This window comes from Triplophysa rosa, linkage group LG17 (genome assembly GCF_024868665.1).
Source record: "Triplophysa rosa linkage group LG17, Trosa_1v2, whole genome shotgun sequence".
NCBI classification, from domain to species: domain Eukaryota; kingdom Metazoa; phylum Chordata; class Actinopteri; order Cypriniformes; family Nemacheilidae; genus Triplophysa; species Triplophysa rosa.
The window spans coordinates 9,068,360-9,081,681 of NC_079906.1; the positions used below are offsets into that span (position 1 = coordinate 9,068,360).

Sequence of the window (13,322 nt, forward strand, 5' to 3'; positions counted from 1 at the left end):
CACCCACTTTTACACCTACATACACAAACACAACACTGCATTAAACAAACAAATAGTACAATGTAGTGCTGTTGTCTTCTGAACCACAAATGTTTTCATCTGATAAGGACCATTCAAGAAAAAGCTTGTCACATTCGGGAAGGCAAATATACGAATATCAAAGACACATAACAAGTAACATATTTTTTCATATTTTCTCTTGAACTCTTATTTTTGTGACTAATGTGTTGTTGACGCTCTGTTGTTTCTCCTAAGATTCTCCTAAAATCTGCAAATATTCATGTAAATCCTATTTTAATTATGTCCGAAGATTCATAATAACTTAATCACATTTTGCCCAAAAATGTATCCACAACTGTCTCAAGCTTCCGAGTTTGAGGTTTTTGTTTTGAAATGAAATCATGTTATGTAATGTGCTAATGTAGTGCAGTGTTTGCAAACCTAGACAAATTTTATGTATCAGGTGACATTATGCCAAATTAATGGCACTTCTATGAAAAAAGTAAAATGCATAGCTCATAATGAACTTGAATTAAAGCTTAATATTTGTGAAAACAATACAAATTAATTTTCAGTTTGCTTGTTGTGAGACAGGATGATGGTAACAAAGATTTTCCAGTCTGGCCGGGTTATGAGTGCTCTGGGCTTTAACCTTGCTGGAGAGGTGAGAGAACATGATGACTTATTTAACACTGGGAAAGAATCATGTCCATACTGAATAACTTTTTTCTTTACTTTTTCATATTCTCAGGAACTTTTAAATAGTTTTTACTAATGTGTTCTAGAAGCCCTTTTGTTGTTGGTTTAAAACTACCGAGACTCCTGAATTCATCAGTTGACTGGTTGTGAGACAAGAGGACAGTAAACATTTCCAGTCTGACCAAATGTTATAGTGCATGGGCTTTAAAACTTTGCTGGAAAGGTAGGAAAACATGATGACTTATTTAACATTGGGACAGAACCACCCAAACCCTGTCCATATATACTGAATATACTTTATTTTTGATGCATATTGCCTGTCTAAAAATACTGAGGGATGATAGTTAAAGCCACAATATGGAATAATTTTGTTATGAAATATCCCAAAATCACTTGCACAGTGTGATATAGTTCATGCAGTTGTGTACTTACATTATCCCAAATGTTCCCAAGAATGTGCAAATCCAGAGAAATTCCTATTTAAAATAATGGCCCGTCCCTTGTATTTGTCGCACATCAGAGACTTAATATCCGGTGCTACGCACTACCCTCAGTTTCCGGTTGTAGAAACTACAGCAACACGCAAATGCGGAAGTGGTTATACAGCATCTGGGACGCAGCATCTGTTGTTCTGTTATTATGGATCACGATTACTCTTTGGCGAGTAAACGAAACCCCAAAAAGCGTAAACGTACGCCAAATGAGGCAAGCAGGCTTATGGACAAACAAAGAAATAAAACAAGGATTAATATCGGCGTGACGTTTTCTAACGTAATGGAGAGAGCTTCGCGACCAACTTGGACTGGACAGAGACTCCGCTCTGCATGTGTTTCAATAGACAGGTAAGCACATTTTTTCTATAATATACAGATTATTTGAATAGTTATGAATGCAGTTACCCTATAAAATACAGTATATGTCGCGCAAAAATATGTAGCCAGTAACGTTACTTGTAAATGCTGTGGGTTCGTTCAAATTTACTTTTTAAACAACGACTGTATGACTGTTTTAAACATGTAAAACTGTGTAGCATTATGCTACCAAATCAATTGACAAAGTCCAATATCAGTCGCGGGCTAACGTAGCATTACATTCCACGTTTCTTGCAAGCTAATCATTACGATGACATAAAATAAAATTAATTCATTACCTCGTCCGTGAACATGATGGGCGATCTCCATACGCCTCTGGATGGTGAAAACGACATGTCCCATGATTCCACTCTCCTACATAACGTCATTTAGCTTCGCCTTTTGTTGTTGTTTCGAAAGTGCGCCATCTAGCGGTCCAAATATTCAATATTGTGGCTTTAAGTGGAATTGTGGCAGCCGGTGCATGTGAGACTGACACTTTAAAGCTCGTTAATATTATACTGGAATGATTTATTGTAGGCCTATAATGTAGCAGTTATTTAGTTTAGTTAATGCAAAGACTGTGGAGGAAGCGCTGCACATTCTTATATAAATCATGTTTGTTTCGTCTGTTGAAGGATGCATGTTAATGTCACGACCCATAGGGGGCGATGTTGCAGGAATGACCCAAACAAACAACGTTAACTTTATTCGCAGCAGGTGAGTGGTGGTCTGTCCATCGTGATTTCTCTGTTAAACGTTGGTTTTAAAACATATACGAAAATTTTTGTCTTTGTCTGTGGCTTAAATCGAACCTCATTTTTATGTACAATTGTGAATGTTGGTCGATTTTGCTGACTTTAGCGAGCACAAAGTGCTTTGTAGTTGGCCTTCTCGGCAAGATTTCTTTTCATATAACTTAAACTAGTTAAAATGCAGTATCATCCCCTCTTTTCGGGAGCCTCTTAATATTATTGAGAATGCCCGAGTCGATATTTTTGGGAAATGATTATTCTTTCTCAGTTCTAAATCTCCATAATGGATAACAGCACTTTAACAAAGGTCTTGCTCTGTTCTTGTTTTGCCCTCCGTCAAAGAAAAAACTTCAAACGTGCATTGAATTAACTAGCCTACCATAAACTTCTAGGCAGCATCAGAAACGTACATTTTGTTTGCACCATACATTTTTGCTCACGCGGTTACTCGCTGATGATGTCACACGCCGATCGGTCGATCTGCCCAACACTGCATAAAGTCAAAAAACTGTGATGTTTTTATCTCTACATTCTGTCTGATAAAATGTAAAAGAAATGGTGTCAAATTATATTTCAAAATTTACGTTTTACAATGTCAACATTTAATTCACAGTAACTGTGGGACAGTAACGTTAACCCTCATTCCCTCAGTAAAAATGGCAGTTTCTTTAATCATGTTTCTTTAAATCACTATGTACATAATTAAGTTATAAACAATAGCTGAGCCTAACCATGGCATTCAATTCTGGCATACTCTTTTATAAACACTGGACTTTTTTAATTTACAAAAATTATTTAGTGCATAAATAAAATGACCCATCCACTTTTAGTCCTGTCAGTTGAACGTGAAGTACCTGTAAATTGTTTTCAGCTTTTGGCAGCACTCCTATTCTTTGGGCTTAAATTTCAATGCAAATTGAACAGCGAGAGTGATGCAGAAGAACTAAACTTGAGCATTAAATTCTTTATCTACAGTATATGTGAGGCTTTACACTCAATGTAAAACACATCTGGACAAAAGATGTACAATCAAACTTCAAATAACATACTGCAAGTGTGCCTATGTGTCCCAGAAATGTTGTCTGGATAGGCAGTGCTCTTGGTTTTGAAAGACAGTTTCTAGCTGACTGGGATTTTTTCGTCTTTGTATCATTTCTGTAAACCAGAGAATAATTTGCAGTGGAGAATAGGAGTAAAAAATGGAAATGGATTTAACAAGAGATATGGGGATGACTGGCCCAGCAGTAATTGTAGCTACAGGGGCGAGGTTTGATGAATAGTGAGGGTTCCAAAATATTCTGCCAGGACACTTTCAGGCATCAAGAGAGGAGGATAATGAATATTTATAGGATGAAGCAGAGAATGAGATTTTTAGGCCTGGTCTTGTTTATGCTTGCATTGTTGATATTGGGAAGAGAAGTTTATTGTCGGTATTTTAATATTATAGTTTCTCTTTTTTAGTTTTGGTCAGCTATAAATGTTATCAGTAATAGTACAGTGTGATCAGTTATAGCCTTATATTGGTAAATAGTTCTCCAACTTCCCCAAAAAGGCATAGTCCCCCAATATTTGCATTTATCTATCCATGGGACTCAAATGGAGAAATTTTCCACATATGGACATTTTATGGTTGCCAAGGGATTAAAGTACAAAAAGCCCTATGCTAGAAGTTCATGCATCTTGTCATTATACTGATTGTCATTGACCTTAAATCCCTTTTGTTCTTTGTAATCTAGGGCTCATCTGTTTATTCAGCATTTCTTCAGATGGTAGGAGTAACTGGTCCTAAGAAAGATGGATGTGGCCAGAGTAGATGCTTCCAGTGAAGGTGCTACTATGCTCCAGCCCAGACACCCTGCGGTAAAAGCTTACACATCCTAAAAATAAGACTTTTATAGTGCTTTTATGCATATTTATGGTGGATTTAAGCATATGTATTATGTTTGCTAGTGTTCAAGAGTAACAATGATCTCTCATTATTCTTTAAAATTACTTTATAAATGCACTTAAGCGCAGATCTGTTCAGAATATTCAAAGTCAGGTTTTGTTCACTGGTGTACTGATGGATGAAATGTATGTACGGTATGCATGCTTTTCAGTTTGCTTCCATTGAAGACCATTGCCGTTTCTGTCTTCATCAATTCCATCAGTTTCCCACTGCCATAAAATCAGATCCCTTTATTTTGGGATAATTTATAATCGTAGATGCATTCGCTTTTATTTTTCATGATACACCTATTGGTTAAATGAACACCAGATGCTGTCAGTTTCATAATATCTGCAAACATTACATTTAAGAGAGTACGTGAGAACATTATTTATATTGTGACGGGCAGAGAAACGAGACGGGCAGAGAACTTCGATATAAGGCCCCGGAGGGTGATTTATTACAAGGCTTTGTACAGTGAACAGTGAGAGTATCGTGGGGCATTAACTCTGTCCGTTTAGGTGGTGAGATCTCGTCATGAATCCTCCGGGGGTGTGAGTAGAAGTGCTCTTGGTGAGTAGTGGGGTGTACCTGCCGATCGTTAGCCACTGGTCTCTGAAAATGGAGAAAGATCAACACGTTAGTCATCAGGCAACTAGTGGAGAACAAGCTCCCTCTTCCTTATTCCTCTTCTGTTTATATGGGGTGAGCTTGATGGGGAGCAGGTGCCAAAGATCGGCAGGTGCGGCGGCTTGATTGCGCCGTTTCTTTGGCGATGCTGATTTGCCATTGGCCGACTCGCCACACTCGCGTCGCCTGCGTCTCACTTTGAAGGCATCCTCCGGAGGCGAGTTTGTCCGCCACATAACTGTATGTTTACTCAGCCGCCGTCGAGCACGTCAGAAATTGCTCTGGCCGCCCTGCAAACAACGCTGTAGAAAGATTCGTGAATGCTCTGGCGCTCTGCCATAGACCAAAGTTTACAGGGCTGCGTGCTCTGGAATCCTGTCAAGCGGTGGACTTCTATGTTCCGATTGATTGCCGCCGAACCGCGTCATAGCTCATTACCATAAAGTTGACCTGATTTCAACTCTTCTCAACGCCGTCAACGGCTAAGATGCGCAGCTTCTTGCCGCTGCTCACTGCTCGCTGCCGGCTCACATTGAAAATGAATGACTTCCTGCCACTTTGACGCTCTCGACGGCGGTGGTGTGAACGCACAGCAAGCCTTCGCATGTGACATCCGGAGGACTTCGAATGAGACACAGCTACAGTTGATGAGCTGTGACACAAACATTTCTTTCACAAATTTATTTTAACATGCAAACAGTAGCATAACAAAAAGGTCAACAATAGCACCTGCATTCACATATTATCACATTTTCACGAACCTGCAGCATTTTGGACAATGGAGAAAAACGAAAATAATATAAATCCAAAGCATAAAATAAACAGGCAAGAAAATAACTTGACAAATTATGACAAAACGAAAACACAGAAGAACCGGCAAAGTTTATTTCCGTCAGAAAGTTTTTTCATCAAATAAAAATAGTAGGCCTACCTCAATCCAAAGCTTGGCTAGTTTTTATTTAATAAACATGTTTACGTGTTGTGGGGACAGTCTGGAGCCTGCTGACAATTAGACCCGTGGCAAAAAACACCCTTTCAGATGGCACGGGTGTCACGGGAATGCAGAGATAACACCTCGGGAAGCGCATTTCATTTGCTTTCCACCAGCCAGGATTAAGATCCAAAGAGGGCATAAATGTGTCTTAGCTAAACAGACATAAATCCGATCTGCTATACCCACACAAAATACAAATTTTATTTATTACTTATTCATATTTCACATTGGTATTTTTACGTCACGTCTAAAAGAAGGCAGGGAAACCACGGGTTGTGCTGTTTTCTCCTCCTTTCCAAAGCACACAGGAGGCTGCCGATGCTAAGCATCCATGATATGAGTTTATGTAAAGGATAAATTGATTGCAAGCACCGAAATTCGCTCCCCTTTAGCTTTGCTTTGCTGAGCTTCATTTCGCTGCGGTGTAGACATGCCGGGAAGACAGAGAATTTAACAGCGCGATTGTCGCGTGTCTACATTTGAAACAACAAACTTGAGCTTGAGCAAGGCTGCCAATGAAGCACTCCGTTTTGAGGAGTAAAGCCCTCACAAATGTGGCCTCAACAACCCGATGAATTACACTTGTTACAAGTGGTTTGCGTGATCAGATTTTAATCTGTCTCGAAAACGTTTCGGAGGGCATTTACACCTGGTCACACGCGTCTGCATGCTCCATGAGTTAACACATGTTTAGCATATTTTTTTTAACCATACAGAAAACTAAAAACATGTATGATAGTCGGTCAAAAATTGTACTATCGGTTAACTGTTAAACGGTCAACATGAACATCACTAGTTCTAAGAGTAGAAGCCAACCCAGTACCAAGTACCAACACTAGTCTGACTCAGAGCTCAAACGTGATGCGATGACATCTTAAATCTTAAAGAGCAGGTATCATGAATCTCATAAAATTACCGGCATTTCAGTGTGTAACGTAGCTTTCCTTCAATTTTGACGATCTGAAAAGTTGTAATTCCAAAAAGTCCATGATAAATTAAGATATTGGCTTCCAAAGTAAGGAGTCGACTCCGAACCGCCCAAACAAATCGTTAGGCTTTCGAATCTTTTGAGTGTAACATCGATACGTCACAGTGTAATGCATCAGCACAATCCCCGCCTTCCCGCGAAACAGGAACACTCTGACCTGCCCACTAGCACTTCAGGTAGTGTTGCGTATACAACATGTCGAGGGGACGCTGTGTTTTGTGCTGTGAACGCAAATGTACTTTGTTTTCGCTGCCAAAGGATGACGATGTGAAGGATCAGTGGTTACATTTTTTTTCCACGATACCACTGCAGTACAAATCCAACCTTGTGTAATGTGCTCGTCATTTTACCGACGACTGCTTCTCAAATTTTGGCGAGTTCAACGCGGGATTTGCCAGCTGCTAGACCCTTAAAGATAAGTCAATACCAACTTTATTTGGACTAACAAGCGTCTCAGAACCACAAGCTGTAAGTATGATAAATACGTTATGTGTACATGTTAAATTGAGTGCTTACAATATACGATAAAGTAATTGTGCTAATCCGTGTTGTATATTTAGTACAGCTGTAGGTTTCCAGGTAAACAACGTATAAGTTAACAGTGTTACAGTTTTAATAATCCAACTCTTACCTAATAATGTGGCGGTTATTGTAGACTGTTGTCATTCTACATGTCGTAGTATTGTACGAACTGTATCCCTTTATCGTTTAGTCACGGTAGCACTTTGCTAACGTGTCTCACATTATGGTTTTGTCAAGTGTGCAAAGTTTAGCTGTGGTCACGATCCCCTTCAAACAAAACGGTTTGCTTGTCATTATTTTAAAAACGGACTACAGCACTATATCATTTTATTATGTAAAGGTTTGTGCATTATCTTTGGAAGCTCTCGCTAACTTGCTCATTTACTCCTCTCTGTATAATCAAAGTAATGATCTTTTGGATAGAGCTGTTGTTGTTCTCCCACAGCTATGACGAAAAAAGATCAACAGAAATCAATAGTCTGAATGGTTTATGAAGATAGGTTTATGAAGATAAAAACTTGTGATATGGTAATACTGATGCCATTTTTACACACAGCGTCTTTGTTTACAAAAACCTTCCTGAGATAAGAACTGTGGTAATGGGCGTTTCGTTTCTGACACGCAGTGTATGAAGAAAGACCAATCACAACTGATTGGGCCAGTTGGCCAATCGGAGCACACTGGACTCGCGGTAGGGAGGAGCTTAGAGAAGCGGAACATTTGAACAGCTTCTGTGTTGTCCAGTTTTTACTCTACAATAGTAATATATTTGTCCACATAAAAATACTGTAGTAGCCTATACTATAGTATTTACTAGGCCTATAGGAAACTGCAGTAAAATTCCTAGATAATATAGTGTGTTTGAACCTTACTTTAGTAAATATTAAAGTATAGTTGATCAATTTACAACAAGAATACCACAGTTTGCTTGATCAAATACTAGAAAACTACAGTATTTTTTCATTTGAGCGTTTATGTTAACCTGTGTTCTATTATGTGTCATTGTGAAGACACTCCCACTTGAGTTTCAGGGTGTGTAGTTCAGTGACGATAGTTTTTCTCAAACAGTGAAATGCACCTGAAATAAACTCTGAGGGCAAGTCTGGACATGATGTTCATGTGTTTGTGTCCACATACAAATCGTTAAACTGTGCAACATATTCACTCATACATGCAGAACCGGCAGATGACAGATATAAAAAGCAGGATTCCGCGTCCACATCACAGAAATCATAGGGCTCTAGATATAGGCTATATGAACTCAATGCAGCCGGGAAACGAGTTTCAATCGCAAAATAGACTAAAACTAAGTAAATTATCGATTAACTTCACACACAAACAAGAAGGACAAACACACTTCACACAAACAAGCCGCTCTGTCTAATGCACTTGCAAAACTGTATCGCACGCGTGAGACCTCGCAGCACGGCAAGAGTGAATCAAAAGCATACAGAGATCTCTGCTCTCGCAGTGCTTCAATGTCATACACCAGGAGTCTTCAACTAAAATTGCTTGAGGTCCAGTAAACGAACCCTCCTTACCAGCCGAGGTCCAGACAATTAAATACCTAAAAATATGAATAGATGTTTTTTTTATATCTATACGATGGCATAACAATGTCTGACAACAATATAATGAAGGAAAATGTGCAAAATGCCCTAATCTCTAAACCTGCACTGAACATTCATTCATTTCAACATTGACAACTTTAAAAGAAAACTAAAGTGTTGTTTTCTGCTGAACTGAGATTAATAAATAGCAGCATCAAGTTGTGACTGAACATCCTCTGATAACATTTCAGCTCTTCTTGTGGCTGTTGCAGCTGAAAGGGGGGTTTGTTTCATATTTTATTTTAGTTAATGTCTTTATTTTACTTTTAAAAGTGTTTCACAGAAGCCTCCATGCACTCTTTTACTTTTTTCCCATCAGTAAAGGGCTTTTATGTTTTCCTAAGATCCACTGTATTCTTCGGGAACATTCATATGCTGGTTGTTGGGCGGTGAGTGAGGGAGGACCCGTGTAGATCGCTCCTACTGGGCTTTGAGCTAATATTGAGCTCATATATTTCCGTGTCCTTACCTCGGACTGCTGCGGGTAAGTTTCTTCAAAGTGTCCACGTCTAATTTCATAATGCCGTTTAAGGTTTCCACTTTTGACAACCGCAACAGACTCCGAGCAAATGAGACAAACCGGTCTCGTGCATGTCGATGCAGGAAGAATAAATGCAAATCTCTCGACCCATTAATCTCGGAAAACATGGTTTTCGGCATCAACTTTTCTAACTTTTGAAAAGGACGTTGTTTTTCAGTCACTGACAGTTACATCTGTCTGCGCACTGTGCAGCGAGTCTGTCTCGGCTCTCTTCACTCATGTCTGAACTAGAGACAGTGCGCATTGTGGCTACACGCATATTATGTTAACTGCTACAGAGTGGACCTTGATGTGCCTGGTATAAATTTGATTACATTAGAATATAATGTTAGGCGTTCATTTTTTTATTATGTCAAAAGTCTTTGAGGTCCGGATGGACGCATCTCGCAGTCCGCATTCGGACCGGAGTCCGCTAGTTAGTGACCCCTGTCATACACCAATGGGTCTGTGCAGCGCTGAATGATGTCGAGCACACCTTGTTTTAGACAACAAACAAGATCACGATCCTCGTGATTCCGTTGAAAAGTGGATTGAGAACGCCTTCAAGATCGATCTCGATTTAAGATCGTCAGATCGCCCAACCCTAGGGCAATTCTCACTAGTTGTTATTAGCATGCGTATTATTGGCATATTGGTTTATTAGTACTTTTAAAGCACATATTCTGCATGACCATACTCTACATCCCTAATCCTACCCAATACCTAAACCTAATAACTACCCTACTAACTATTAAAAAGCAACAAATTAAGAGTTAATTGGGGAAAAAGTCATAGTTTAATGGATATACTGAAGTGTGACCAAAATTTGTATTTACATGAAAGGTCCATTGTATGAAATTTATCATCTAGTGGTGTCTAGTGGTGAAGTTGCGAAGCACTACGGCGGCTGACACAGAACAAAGATGTCGTCACGTTTTTGTTTCTATGCTGAATGAGATACCGTAGTTATGAACGCGCTCTGTGGAGAAGTTTGTCCATTTAGGGCTACTGTAGAAACAACATGGTGAATTCCATGCAAGAGGACTTGTGGTGTATGTAGATAGAAGTAGCTCATTCTAAGGTAATAAAAACATAAAACATCATTATTTAGAGTCTTTATACACCTCTGAAGACATCGTTATGTATTATATTGAATTTCTGTCAATAAGTCCTCCAAAAAATTACACACAACACCTTTAAAATCAGATTTTTCAAAGGGATATACAGTTTGTCTTGACATTGTGCTGTCACCTACTGTCACTACTCAATAGAAGAATGTCTGATGTCTGAACAAACAGTTCCATCTCTTTATCACATGTAGATTTGTTTGGAATCGTTTGGAGTTCAAACAAAGCCAAACAAGTTTTTTTTATAAAATTCCCGCAGAAGCTCATATCCCTCAAACGCTGATGAGAATTACCTTGAATATAATCCATTTTTGATTGATTCATTTGCTTCTCCATATCAGGTTGAAAATTCTTCTGTGTTTATGATGAAGATTATCGTAATAAGATTCAAAGCACAGCACCAGGTAGGCATAAGGTAACTCGTGCCTCCATTAACGAATGCACATACACGACTTTCTCAGCCAAAACACACGCACAGTCAATCATGTGGAACCATTGTGAGCTCAAAATGATTTGGTTTGGATAATTGGTTCAAGACAGATGTACTCACCTGGTCAGGAGTGAGCTTTAAAATGCTCGGATTAGATGGAGTTGTTGCTTTTTCCATGAGGTAATAACCGTGGATGGTGGATCTACCAAATTATTGAATTACTCGTAAATTCACATACTTTTTGTGAGCAAGAGTTCAACTAGCAATTTTTCCCTCTTTATCCCGGTCTGTTATTAGGTTGAGTAGAACATTTTCTGCACAGTGCCATGAAAAACTCTTGTTTATGCAAGTGGATTGCTAACCGTGCTGAGCGTTTTAGCTCAAACTATATTATTTAGAAACTTTTTAAATAGTTCAACCAAATGATTGCAATATGGCGGCACATCAGTAACTAACCTTTGTGTGGTGGTCAGGCCTGTTTTCACTGTCCAAAAAATGTGAATTTTATTGTTTTCAACCTCAAGCATTTTCATTTCTTCAAGATTTTTTTCAAAATAAGTTTTATTCATTTCATTAATATTTCCTGTTTTTGTAATTTTTTACATAAATGGGATTTTTTCATAAAACATTGGGTGCTGAGTATCAAAAACATGAACACCATACAAGAATGTAATCATTTTAGTTGTTGGTTTTATTGTTAATCTAGTGACTAAACACATGCCATCTAGTCACAAGACATACTGTATCAGCATGCCACCATATTGGAATTTAGAATTTCTCAGATCTACTTGTTTGCATTTCAATGGAGTACCACAGAGATGACACATTTTTGTTTGCAAACCTCAGAAGCGAGTTTGGCACTTCCGGTTCCATCGCCCCAAAGTCTATGGCTTTTTTGATTGGGTTTTTGGTAATTTCCCTGAAATAGGATCAGTGGTTAACAAAGCCTTTAAAAGTTTTAATCTATGACATAAAACACACCATTTATAACCTGTTCATAATTTTTTTAGTTGCTAAAAGCAACTACATCTTTTGGCAGGGACTTTAGACGCATAACGCATAAAAATCTCAAAGAATTTGGATGGAGATTCATTCACGGATTAATTAATTACCAGGAAACACGTTTTTTAATAAATTATGGTGACATTGATATCGAGCGACCGTAGTGTAGTATGTTTATAGCGTCATGTTAGCTTTTTACTTCTGGTGATTGTATTAAGGCTTCAAACGTAACAAATGTTGTGTTAATTTGTAAATATAATCTTGATATACAAAACTTGTAAACATCATAAACCTTTGTTAATACAGAGCTTATTTTTTGCGATCTTCCAAAAGTGTGAAAAATGCAAAGGCTTTCAGTCGAGGGAACCAGTGCTGTGCCAACTTCCGGGTTGGTTTACAAAAATATGTAAAAAATGACACACAGCACCTTTAAAATCTGATTTTTCTAAAGGATTTTAGGGATGTACAGTATGTCTTGACATTGTGCTGTCACTTACTGTAAATCAATAGAAGAATGTCTGATGTCTGAACAAACAGAAAGATTCATAGGCTTTCGGTTGAGGGAACCAGTGCGGAGCAAACTTCCAGGTTGGCCTACAAAAATACGTCATCTCTGCGGTACTCAATTACGCAAAATAAACTTTGAGTTGCTTTCTCTCATGAATATATCGCTTTGCTTTTGAAGACATTTATTAACCCACGGGAGTCGTTAGGATTACGAAGGATGTATGTGCTTTTTTGGACCTTATAAGTATTATATAAGTACATGAAATGAGGATCTTAATATAAAATTATATATTAATTATGTTTAGCCGATATAAGAAAGTCATACATCCGTGATTCATTTTTGAGTCAACTATTCTTTATGCATGTTTTTAGTGGTTGAAGTTTTTTTGTCTAACTCCTCACGATGTTTTTGAATCATTTAAAGGTTTAGACAGAGTTAGTGTGAATTATTTAATTTCTTCTTTTTTTTATTTCTTTTGTACTCTCAGCATTCGATTCCCATCTGGTCTAAAAATTGGACTACAGCTGAATTTAAATGAAAACATTATGCCCTAATGCAATTCCTCTGCTTGTCAGACTATAATCTTGTGCTTTTATTACACTTGACCAAAGGCACGGGGTGCCTGTGAGCCCAAGCTAATGAAACATTACCAGAAAACATGATTTTCCTTTAAAAAGAAGATTAAAAGAATTAACCTGGGTGCCAGGGCCCTATCCATTATGCAGTCTTATTTAATAATTGATAACTGTAAGTGATATT

General features: G+C 38.2%; 1 protein-coding gene across 3 annotated transcripts in view; it reads left to right on the forward strand.

Annotated features, from left to right (window-relative positions):
* The first annotated feature begins 2,226 nt into the window (after positions 1–2,226).
* Positions 2,227–13,322, forward strand: part of gpat2 (glycerol-3-phosphate acyltransferase 2, mitochondrial) — a 50,303-nt gene continuing 39,207 nt past the window's right edge. The window contains exons 1-3 of one of the 3 annotated variants that reach the window (XM_057355876.1): positions 2,227–2,270; positions 4,042–4,165; positions 10,965–11,027. In XM_057355876.1, coding sequence (XP_057211859.1) covers positions 4,100–4,165; positions 10,965–11,027 — 129 coding nt within the window. In that variant the 5' untranslated portion in view covers positions 2,227–2,270; positions 4,042–4,099. The remainder of the gene's footprint in view (positions 2,271–4,041; positions 4,166–10,964; positions 11,028–13,322) is intronic. The other 2 variants (XM_057355877.1, XM_057355878.1) reach the window with 2 other exon arrangements.